Source organism: Sinocyclocheilus anshuiensis, unplaced genomic scaffold, assembly GCF_001515605.1.
Source record: "Sinocyclocheilus anshuiensis isolate Anshui unplaced genomic scaffold, SAMN03320099.WGS_v1.1 scaffold579, whole genome shotgun sequence".
NCBI lineage: Eukaryota > Metazoa > Chordata > Actinopteri > Cypriniformes > Cyprinidae > Sinocyclocheilus > Sinocyclocheilus anshuiensis.
This window is the reverse complement of record NW_015551075.1, coordinates 766605-778668: the sequence shown is the minus strand read 5'-3', so window position 1 is coordinate 778668 and position 12064 is coordinate 766605. Positions and strand designations below refer to the sequence as shown.

The 12064-nt window shown below is 34.6% G+C and overlaps 1 protein-coding gene across 3 annotated transcripts in view; it reads right to left on the bottom strand.

The window, feature by feature from the left end:
- Positions 1-12064, bottom strand: part of LOC107662259 (A disintegrin and metalloproteinase with thrombospondin motifs 17-like) — a 131473-nt gene that overhangs the window by 29386 nt on the left and 90023 nt on the right. For all 3 annotated transcript variants that reach the window (XM_016452209.1, XM_016452210.1, XM_016452211.1), the window contains 3 exons: positions 10644-10724; positions 6255-6412; positions 633-792 (listed from right to left, as the gene is read on the bottom strand). In XM_016452209.1, the coding sequence (XP_016307695.1) occupies positions 633-792; positions 6255-6412; positions 10644-10724 (399 nt within the window). The remainder of the gene's footprint in view (positions 1-632; positions 793-6254; positions 6413-10643; positions 10725-12064) is intronic.

Genomic DNA, 12064 nt, shown 5'->3' with positions numbered 1-12064 from the left:
CAGTGTATATATATATATATATATATATATATATATATATATACATATATATTTAAGTATTTTCATCATTCACGTGCTTCATTGGGCGGAGCTAAAGAGCTCATTTGCCGCTTTTGCTCTCTGATTGGTGGAATTTTCTGTACAGCTTCATGGGTAATGTAGATTTCACTAAGAAATCCTCTATTAAAAAAGATTATTTTAAAAATCAGTTTAAATTAGCATAAACTGATAGCTTCAAGGAAAGCATATGCCAGGGGTGGCCAACGTTGGTCCTGGAGAGCCACAGTCCTGTACACACCTGCACAAGCTAATCAAGGTCTAAGAGTTACTAGAAACTACAGGCAGGTGAGATTTTATCAGGGTTGGAGCAAAGCGCTGCAGGACTATGGCTCTCCAGGACCGACGTTGGCCACCCGCATTTATCATCGATTAACAACCTCAGAGCTCACAAGTCTGTCTTTAAATGTTTATCAAGTTATTGTTAAAAATCACTTTCCCTGGCGAAAAATGAATGGAGTTTTTACTTCTGGAACTCAACTGCTGCACTCTATAAAGATAGATGCCTTTACTTTTAAGAATGTACTCATGAGAATAATGGCAGACGGGGATTGTGGGTAACTAACGGCACTAACCTCCTCCGCAGTGCATGCTGCAGTCCTCCCAGCTGCTGTGAGTCCACAGGTACATGTGTTCTGGTTCCTTCACCGGATCACTGATGTTCTCCTGCGACTGGTTCAGGGCAACCGTGTATTCATAATGGATCCCGTACGTCTGATCGTGGAACAGCAGAACCTGAGAGAAAAATGGGACAAAGTGAGAAAAAGAGCATTCAGGAACTCTAGCCTTTCTTTATTAGCTTCTGTGTTCTGTATTTTGTCCAAGATAGTACTTTTATTCAGCATGGATGCATTAAGAATGTTGTTCTTTTGAACTTTCTATTCATCAAAGGATCCTGAACAAAATATTTCACAGTTTCCACAACAATATGAAGCAGCACAACTGTTTTCAACATTGATAATAATCAGAAATGTTTCTTTTGAGCAGCAAATCAGCATATTAGAATGATTTCTGAAGGATCATGTGACACTGAAGACTGGAGTAATGATGCTGAAAATTCAGCTTTGCATCACAGGAATAAATTACATTTTAAAATCTATTCAAATAGAAAAAAGTTATTTTAATTTGTAATAATATTTCACAATTTTACTGTATTTTTGATTAAATAAATGCATCCTTGGGGAGCAGGAGAGACTGCTTTCAAAAACATTAAAAAGTCTTACTGTCCCTAAAATTTTTAACTATCACATATTGATATATTATTATACAAGATCGTTGGAGGTCTTGAAAGTTAGCCCCAAAAAAGTTACTACAGAGGCAAGTTATGACATTTTCAAACTACTGTGATCTAATGAATAATTAACAAAAAGACCAGGATTTTGTATAAAAAAGTTTATTTCAGATTTTATTTCAGATTTTCCCTGTTCTCAAAGCCAAATTCATCCAGATATGGACATATTATGAGTCTGGCAATGAAGAAGTTCACTGGCCTTAGCAAAGCTCAGAGCTGAACACCACTGAACTCCTTCAGGAACACAGACTGTTGTTAATTACAAGCGTATAGGAGGTGTCTGCGTACATTTGGCTATACATTGCATCTCCAGAGGCCTGTGAACAGGCGTAAGGTCTGATTTCAAGCGGCAACCAAAATGCCATGAGGAAAAAAGTTTCACTTCCATTCATTCCCATAATCATTTCCAGGGACGGAACGAGACTCCAGCCTCCAGCACACCCTTTATCACAAGGTCCATCTCGTGAGAGCCGTTCCTCACAGACGGTGGAGGTTAACAGCCCCCAGTCCCCTCAAAAAGAGCCGTCTCACTGTCAGCCAGTGGCTAATAACATGAATGAAACTATACACAAACCAAACAGAACACAACCAAACAGGCAGAAGAACATTCAAAATACTCGACAAGCTCACCAACAGCAGATGAACAAAATATACAGTGAGTGAATCTCATGAAAACATGTCCAAGACACTCTAAAATCACAAGTAAAATAATGAAAATAAAGACCATTTTTTCATATTCATATTTTTTAGGGCCATTAACATTTTTGCATTTAGACATTATTTAATTGTAATTAAACAATTTTCAAACAAGTTCTCATGGTTTTTCAGTTTTTTTAAAGGTGATTCTCATAAGAATGTCTTCAAATAAAACTGCATTAGTGTAATACATTCATTTTTGTCATATAAATCAGCATACAACAAATGCATTCTCCCATCATGTACAGATCATTATTTAAATAAGATCATTTAAATATGAAATAATTTAAATAATAAAATAGTATTTTGCATTTTAGCAACTTAATGGCTATAAAAATTGTCAAACATGGGCTTTATTTTCCTTATACAAAACTGCCACTTCTGGCCAAAATATGAGTCCATAATGCATAATAATTCTTCCTACCGCTAGTTGACCTCTCACATCAAAATCCACACATATTTGTTTAGAACTGTTTTGGTTTGTAATCTGTACTTGATCTGTGCATATTTCTCTCCTGATTCAGATGAGATGACTTCACTGGAGAAAGAATATTATGGATAAAAGACTCACATTTTAGCCAGAAGCAATGGGTTAACGTTATTACAATCACGCAAATTTTCGCTTCACAAGACATTAATTGATGGACTGGAGTGGTGTGGATTACTTGTGGATTATTGTGATGTTTTTATCAGCTGTTTGGACTCTCATTCTGATGGCACCCATTCACTGCAGAGGATCCATTGGTGAGCAATTGATGTAATGCTACATTTCTACAAATCTGAAACGTCACAAGTGAATATTCACACTGAGGGCAAGATTGGCATGTGCCCAAATGCCCATATGGTTTATCTGGCCCTGTGCACATTATATATTTTTCTCACCTAATTTGGAGTATTTTGCATCTATTTAGTTATTCAAGGTCAGAAAAAACTCAATATCTGGTCTAAGGACGACCAGAGACATTAGAAATTTAGCTGAAATATTCTAAATGAGTCTGAAAACACTCTGACCGACTGAAGTGGAGCATCTGTCCGCCAAAGGACGTCTGAGAGGAAAGCTTCATCTAAAACCTGCTTCACTGCTTAATTACTCTAATTAGAGTTCTCTCTCAAGACACCTTCTGGCTCTCCAGACCAAACAAACATTTTTGCTTTAAACTCTCGGTGACTGCTGGGGAGTGGAGATTACACGTCTATTCTCTTCATCATAAAGAGCTTCAAGGAGATATTAACTGAAACAACGCACCTGGATTATAGGACTAGAGGACTGGCTTGTATTCGATAGTGAGCAGTAAAGCGAGTTTCTGCGCTATTTTTTAATTAGTTAATCTTATCATGCACTAGATGGACGTCTTTGGTTATTGCTTAAATGTTAAATCATTTTTTTTTTTTACTACACACATTTCTCCGTTCCAGTGTTTTTAACTAAAACTAAAACATTTTCATTCATTAAAATAAAGCTGAAATAAAATAAAATATAAAAATTTGACAAAAAAACTCAAATTAAATGAAAATTAGAAATGAAAAGTACTAAAATTACTAAAAGTGAAATAAATACAAATAAATTAAAGTGAAACTAATTTGTTTTTTACTTTACTTAAAAAATTTACTTTAAAACATTTTTTACTCAGAAATTGCTAGTACATTTCAGAAATAATTACAAAGGAATGGCAAGGAACACGTTGGTTTAAATGTGAAGTATTTTCTTGTAAAATGCACTACAATCTACACTCCTAATTGAGATTGTAGATAGAGTGTCAATGGTCCATTTGAGAGATAGGTGGCGGTAATGCACTTATAAGTCTGCGATTTGCCGTAATGCAAGAAGAAGAAGACGCGAACGCGCTCAGGACAGTTCGGACATAACGATATAAATACTTTTCAGTTTCTTGCAATGACCGATCGTTTTGTGTCTTTACACATCAGTGTATCGTCACGAGCCGCTGGGTTTAATTTGGTTTTGTTTGTTTATTTATTTTTTACTCTCAAAGCCGTGATTCCCATTCACTTCCATTATATGACTGACAGACTGCAACGGTTTGAGTTCAAAATCTTTGTTTGTGTTCTACTGAAGAAACAAAGTCACCTACAATCTTGGATGCCCTGGGGGTAAGCAGATAAACATCAAACTTTCATTTTTGGGTGAACTATCCCTTTAACTTGACGTGGCTCAATGCATTAGACCGTGATTTTAAAAGATCAAACTCTGCACACACCATTACCCAACCTTAAAAAAAAAATAAACACCCACTTCCTTAATTTTAATACATTTTTCAGAAATCAAGACTTAATATCTTGTCATTTAATTTTGCTTCTCAAGTAAAGTATCAAGTGCATTGATTGTTTTGAGAGCTTGGATCTTGGTTTGGAGAAATCGGTAGAAACTAGGCATACTTCAACTTTTGTTGACGTGTTTTGAGACGCTCCTTCAAGCTGCTTTTGCATTGTGAACGGGCCCTAATGTCACATGACATCATGATGAAATCATTGCAGTCGGTGTCCGTGTCGACACACGGGTAGAAAAGCAGCTCTAGACCTGCATGAAGGTGAAGACTTCAGGTTCAGAATTGGCTCCGTCTCAAAAACATCTGCGTTATTGCTTTCAAAACATTTTGCGTGATCTGTTTTCCATTCAGTTTATGTATTTGCTTTGGATTCAGCAGACCGCCATGTTTTCCGAAAATAAAATAGCATGTTTTGTTAATCCTGAAGTTGTTCATGATGAAGACAAAATATGCCATAATTATACTTTAAATCAACCAGAAACCAGGAGAACATGGCAGTTACAGTCAGCATGAAATCAAAATCGCCCCCCTTTACTTTCTTAAAATGACAATTTACCCAAAAATGAAACTTCTGTCATTATTTACTCACTATCATGTCGATCCAAACCCATATGCTGTTATTTTTTCCAAAGAAGTTTCTTGCAGCTCTTTACACACATAGGGCCTATTATGGGTAATGAAAGGTTCATATTTTGGTTTCGGGAGTCCCCAACAACAGGTTGACATGCATGCAAGGTCAAAAAACACTTTCATTGTCTTATAATATGCATATAAAAATATTTTTACCTTATTTGCTCAACGACTCCCAAACAATTGGTTTAACAATTCATTTTTCCAAACCCCTCCTTTGCGTGACGCTAATCTGCGCTGATTGGTCCGATTGGTCTAATTTTCATTTCATCATGTCTATAATGCCTGATAAAGCAGCGTTTGTGAGCACAGTGCTGCTTTGTGTACAGCGTTACCGGGGAAACCGCTATTTTTACCACTTCAAAAGCGGCACCTAGTGGCAAAGAATGAATTTGCATTTTCATTCAGACCAACGTGAAAAGTCCAACAAGTGGGCTGGCGATATGCTAATGTTTCATGTTGACGTCAACATGAAACGGCTTGGGATTCATTTTAAAAACGACTCGTTTCAATGATTCAGAGTCGACTCTTTCTTTTGAGAGACAATAACTTTATACATGGTGCACTTTCAGATTTAAAACTTTGCAGGATGTTTTCATTCACTTAGAGCTGTGTTACATGCTGCATGAAAGGTAATTTTCAAAAATCCATAATAGGGGCACTTTAAGAAACATAGTTATGAAGGTGTACTCTAAGTACACTTAAGTGGCTTTTATTTCATTATATTTATCTGCAAGTACAGTTTAGAAAAAAAATAAACATTTAAAATTTGAAGTACAATATAAGCACAATGAAATGTGCATTCAATACAATTATAAGATATTCTGAAGAATGTTGGCAACCAAACAGTTCACGGTAGAATGGGGAAAAAAATACTATGGAAGTCAATGGCTACCGTCCACTGTTTGGTTACCAACATTTTTCAAAATGTCTCCTTTTGTGTTCAGCAGAAGAAAGAAACTCGTACAGATTTGGAACAACTTGAGTAAATGATGACAGAATTTTCATTTTTTGGGAGAAATATCCCTTTAACTATCCCACTTCTTTTTCACAAATGAACGTATGGTGAGTAAATAATAATGACAGAATATTCATTCAATGTTCATGCTTCAATCAATTCTCTGAAAAAAACATGTCCAGGCCTACAGTATTTCCCACTGATCATATGATAATGGAAATAAAATATGCAGTGGATTGCTTTTTACTCTGACTTTAAAAGCACACTTCAGAAACGTGTGAAAGACGGTAAAGATCTAAGTAAGAGAAAGGTGCATATTAGGACCTAATGTATTTACCATGAGGTGGAGCGGAGTCTTAGTGGGTCCCTTGGCAGACATCTTTTCCCACAGTCCTCTCCTCACGTAGCGGACCGTGGTGCCAGCAAGCTCAAATTCCCCTGGCAGCTCGATTTTCCAGTCATTGTTTATGGATCGCTTGCTGGAGTCCTTCAGAGCTGCAACAGTCAAAGAGGAACACATTTATCTAATGCACACTACACAATCATCATTACAGCAAAACTTTGAGATTCAATTATCAAATATAACAAAATCATTTGACCTGATTGAATAGCTAACTTCAAAAAGGAGATTTTCTTAAAATACATGCCAATCATAACACGTGCAGTACCATATTCATGCATGCTTTATGATGCTTATATTTCAAAGTCAATAAAAATAATCAGTGATGTACAAAGCAGGGTTACTTTAGTATCATTGAGAGACTACAATAGGTTGATTAATATCTTGAATTAGTTCTTATTTTTATATCTTCTGATTCCATTTGAAATGTTAGTAATGTTGTGTTTTTGTCTATATAGTCTTAATCAGTTAATTTAATTATTTTTATTTCAGTTTTAGCTATTTTAGTATATCAAGACACACGAAAGGAAAAAGAGAAATGTTTCCTTGCCATCTAGATGAAATAAAATTCATGCTCATTCAAGTTCATTATCATTTAAAAAAAAAAAAAAAAATCTCAGAAGGCATCTGAAATCTTCATATCTATATCTATTAGGGCTGTGTATTGGCAAGAATCTGGCGATACGATACGTATCACGATACAGGGGTTGCGATACGATATGTTGCGATACATTGCGAGACTGTAAGCAAGGCGATATATTGGGATATTTCTTATTTTAGGAATAGGATATATTCTTAGGAAAGCTGTCATTAAGAACACACCACCATATGCAAACCTTAGCAATAAATATATAAATAAATAAAAATTATTTAACCAGAACACAGTGGGATCTGCATTTGCAATAATCAGTCCCTGTAACATTCAACGTTATTGAACCACTTTTTGTGCAGTACGAGTCAAGGGGGGAAAATGAAAGGATCCTTTAGTTAAATGTATAATATGTATTTTTACATATTTACATATCCGCCCCAACTGCACAAAACGCCCCATCACGAGAGAAAGCTGCAGCCACGCCCCGCGCGAAGGTTCTTCAAAGGGTACGGGACACGGGACGCGGCAAGCAGCGGAACCGAGGCGGCGCCCGCGCAACGGTCCCGTGTTGGGGAACGTTAAAAGCCCAAATGACGCCACACTTCAGCTTTGTACACCGAAACGGTAACTGGATCCTCCATCATCCTCCATTACTAGCAGCGAACTATATTAACGCTAACATTAGTGGCGTGCCCTAATGCTAGTATTTCATGTCACTGTTTAAGTTCAGAGATGAAGACTGCCATCTTATAATATGTATTTTTACATATTTACATATCCGCCCCAACTGCACAAAACGCCCCATCACGAGAGAAAGCTGCAGCCACGCCCCGCGCGAAGGTTCTTCAAAGGGTACGGGACACGGGACGCGGCAAGCAGCGGAACCGAGGCGGCGCCCGCGCAACGGTCCCGTGTTGGGGAACGTTAAAAGCCCAAATGACGCCACACTTCAGCTTTGTACACCGAAACGGTAACTGGATCCTCCATCATCCTCCATTACTAGCAGCGAACTATATTAACGCTAACATTAGTGGCGTGCCCTAATGCTAGTATTTCATGTCACTGTTTAAGTTCAGAGATGAAGACTGCCATCTAGCAGTCGGGATATAAACTCAAAACGAAACAACTGCCATGAATCTAGTATGATTTTCATTTTTTTTTAAATATCGATATTCCGTTTTTGAGAATCGATACAGTATCGCCAAACAAAATATCGCGATACATGTATCGATATTTTCTTACACCCCTAATATCTATATCTATATTTTATTTAGTTTGTTATATTTTATGCTTTAGTTTAGGAAATTATAATAACCCTGGTACAGTCACATACATTACACTTTAATTTTATTTTAATGTGGGATGCACAATAAAATATTCAGCTGAACTTTAGCTTCTTAAAAAAATGGTGTAGGATTTACTTTGCAACAATTTTCACTCAGAAATTGCTAGTAAATTTCACAAATAATCAAGTAATGCATTTAATTAAACATGAAATTTTCAAGTAGAAAGGCTGAAATTGTATTCTTGCAAAATGAAAATGTTTTAATTAATTTATTTACTTATTATAAAATGATTTTCAACATCAGTAAAAATGTATACTTCATGACTGTAATGGTGGGAACTGTAATGTATTTTATAGCATTTTATTTCTCAGTGCATGTCTGCCTTCACATGGTCCAAAATCCCGAGCAATCTTTTCATTTTAAAATGCAACTCATTCTTCCATCATTAGCTCACAGTCAACCGATTTTTGCACACATATACAACGACTCCATGTTTCGAAGCAGCAGAGGTTAAAGGCGTGTGATTGCCCACAGTCTGCTGCAATGAAAACATGAACTGGTTTGTTTTGGAGAGCATCTGCACTGAGCTCAATGGGAGGGGTTCACTTTCATGTCACTTCAAGCTTTATGGCTGGAATTAAAAAATATTCTTCTGCTCTCTTACAAAAGATGGTAAACCAGACCCAAGCTAAACATATGTTTACCTCGCCCTGCGCATGAATCACAGATTGCATCCTGCCATTCAATGTTAAATGAAAGGCATTATAGAATAACATTTATGCGTTGCTTGAAAAGTGTCCAAAATGAGGCATTAGAAAGCCTCTATACTTCACAATCTTATAAAGCTCAGTCTATAATATCTGAGAATGTGGGCATTTTTAATAACTTCAACCCAGGCAGTCATGTGATACTGACCTTTGGGAGAAAGGATGTTTGTTTAGGAATGTGAAAAGTGAAGCGTTATTATGATTTGTCAGCATTATGTCTGTGAAGTCGGACGGCGAGACACATTAATTCTGAAAGTTGAAGGCGCCTTTTCAAAAACCTCTGACTCATTCAAATAAATTAAATTAAAATGAATATGCTCGTCAATTGTGGGCCAGCCGGACAAATGAAGTCTTAACAAGATTTATCATATTCTCTCAAGTGGGTTTCACTAAATACAAGAGAGAATCTCACGAAAGTCAAGACCATACCATAACATTATTTTGGCATATTTCACCCCAAAATAAAAAAGAATGAAATAAGAAATTACATTTTAAGAAAATGTATTTTTTTAGTAAAATTTTGCATTGTTCAATCAATTTCATGACATTTAAACACATTCCCTCCCTAATATTTATTACCATAATGCAAAAACAGAAAAATTATTATTATCATCATCCTCATCAATATACTATTTAAAAAGTATTTTGAATTTATGCATTTTAATTTATGCTATAAGAAGTATTTTTTTCTGAAAACAATTTACTATAATAGAAATTGCAAAAAAAAAAAAAAAAACATGGATGCATTACATTAAAAGTAAAATTAAACTTTGTTTAAAGAAAATGAAACTTGATAGACAATTAAGATTATTTTACATTAGTATTTTACATTAATTTACATAAATGTCCTCCACAATTCTCATTATTAAAATTAAAAATGACATATTATTATTTATTAGTATTTACAATTGGAGGGATAAATGTACTTAAATGTCCTGAAATAATGTCATAATTAAAAAAATATATATATTTATAAAATTTAACAAATATGACTTCATTTGTTTATTAAAAACATCATAATATAATATATTTCTTGTCTTCTGATCTTACATGCTTCTGTGACATTCACTCACAAAAGCTAATATTTAGTGCAAAAAAGTATTACGAAATTAGTATTGATCTGCATAAAGCAAATCTTTGTTATACATCCTTAGCGTGAGTCTCATCCTAATGTGACAAGCAGCTTGTCAGCAGAGAAGTGTCATTTGTCAAAGCGCAGCATTAGAGACGACACCTGGCGTGATTCCTATCTACAGCCATTACGGAGCTGCTCCAGTCTCACTCAGATCCATTGTGTGGCCATTTGGAAGACTGTTGTTATGGCAACAGGTTGAGTAATTACCCAGAAAGCTATGGGACGTGAAAAATTATCATACATGTTTCTGTGACATTCACTCACAAAAGTGAATATTTGTTTGACAAAAAAAAAGAAAAAAAAAAAGACAAAATTAGTATTGAGCTGCATAAAGCAAATGTGTGTCATATGTCCTTAGCGTGAGTTTAATCCTAATTTGACAAGCAGCTTGTCAGCAGAGAAGTGTCATTTGTCAAAGCGCAGCATTAGAGACGACACCTGGCGTGATTCCTATCTACAGCCATTACGGAGCTGCTCCAGTCTCACTCAGATCCATTGTGTGGCCATTTGGAAGACTGTTGTTATGGCAACAGGTTGAGTAATTACCCAGAAAGCTATGGGACGGTTTGTCTTCCACAACTTTGATTCGCCGAGCTCCCACCGGAATGACAGCTGCCTCGATATAACCTTTGGGAAGGAGAGAAATAAGAGGAGAAACGAGAGAAAGAAGGGTGGAAAATGAAAAGAGACGAGCAGGATTTCATACCGGTGCACAGGTGGGCAAACACAGGTGCAGGTGTGCATTTCTATAAATATGCTTTCTATTTAATATGTGGATAAAGCACATGTACAAACAGTGTATATTCCTGGCCAGTCAGAGTAGATCATTCACAAAGAATACGGTAAGTTTGAATCTATAATATATAATATTTTTAATGTTATATTATTTATTATATACATTTTCTATACACCTGATATCATATTATATAGATATAATATAATAAAATTATATATTTATTATCAGTGTTGGAAACAGAACATATCCTTGCTGAATAAAAGTATTAATTTCTTTAAAAAATTAAATAAATTCATTAATTCATTAAAAGAAAAAAACACTGACCCAAACTTTTGAATGGTTGTGTATATTATTACAAAAATGTTGAATAAATGCTGGTCTTTTTAATGTTAGAGAACACAAAAAAAAGTCTTATTTATATATAATGTTTTAATTATATAATTTATTTTAAATATGTAATGTTTTATAAACTGTTTTATAGTTTATAACTAAATATAAAATAGGGCCAATCAAATACAAACACAGCAACCTGAGACTTCATTCTGAAGTGACACCATATAGACTATATAAAATCGATATAGTTATTTTAAATCAGTGTTATTTTATAATCATTGAGATACTATTATAATTTTTTATTAAGGTTGTTTTTATGTTTATATTTTCCATTTTCATTTTAAATTTAATAAAAGTTTTAGTAATTGTGTTGTGTGCTTTTGACATAATTTTTTTTTAAATATGTCCATACAGTTTTTATAAATTTGTATTTCAGTTTTAGTTTTAGTTATTTTAGTACATTAAGTTAGTATATAAAACTAGCTGACATAAAATAAGTTCAAGTTTTATATGAGCATTTCTATTTTATTTTATTTCAGTTAATGTTTATTTCATTTCAAGTAACATTTTTTAAATTGTTTTACTTAACTTATATATATATATATATATATACACTGCTGTTCAAAAGTTTGGGATCAGTAAGACTTGTAATGTTTTCTAAAGAAGTCTCTTATGATTAAATAAATGCAGCCTTGATAAGCAGAACAAATTCCTTTAAAAAACATTAAAAATCATTCTGATCCCAAACTTTTGAATGGTAGTGTATGAGTAATGTCAGCATTAAATGACAAGTTCTGTTTTTCATTAAATGTTTCTTGAAAATGTCCTTCCTCATTTTTGAGATATACAGGTGCATCTCAATAAATTAGAATGTCGTGGAAAAGTTAATTTATTTCAG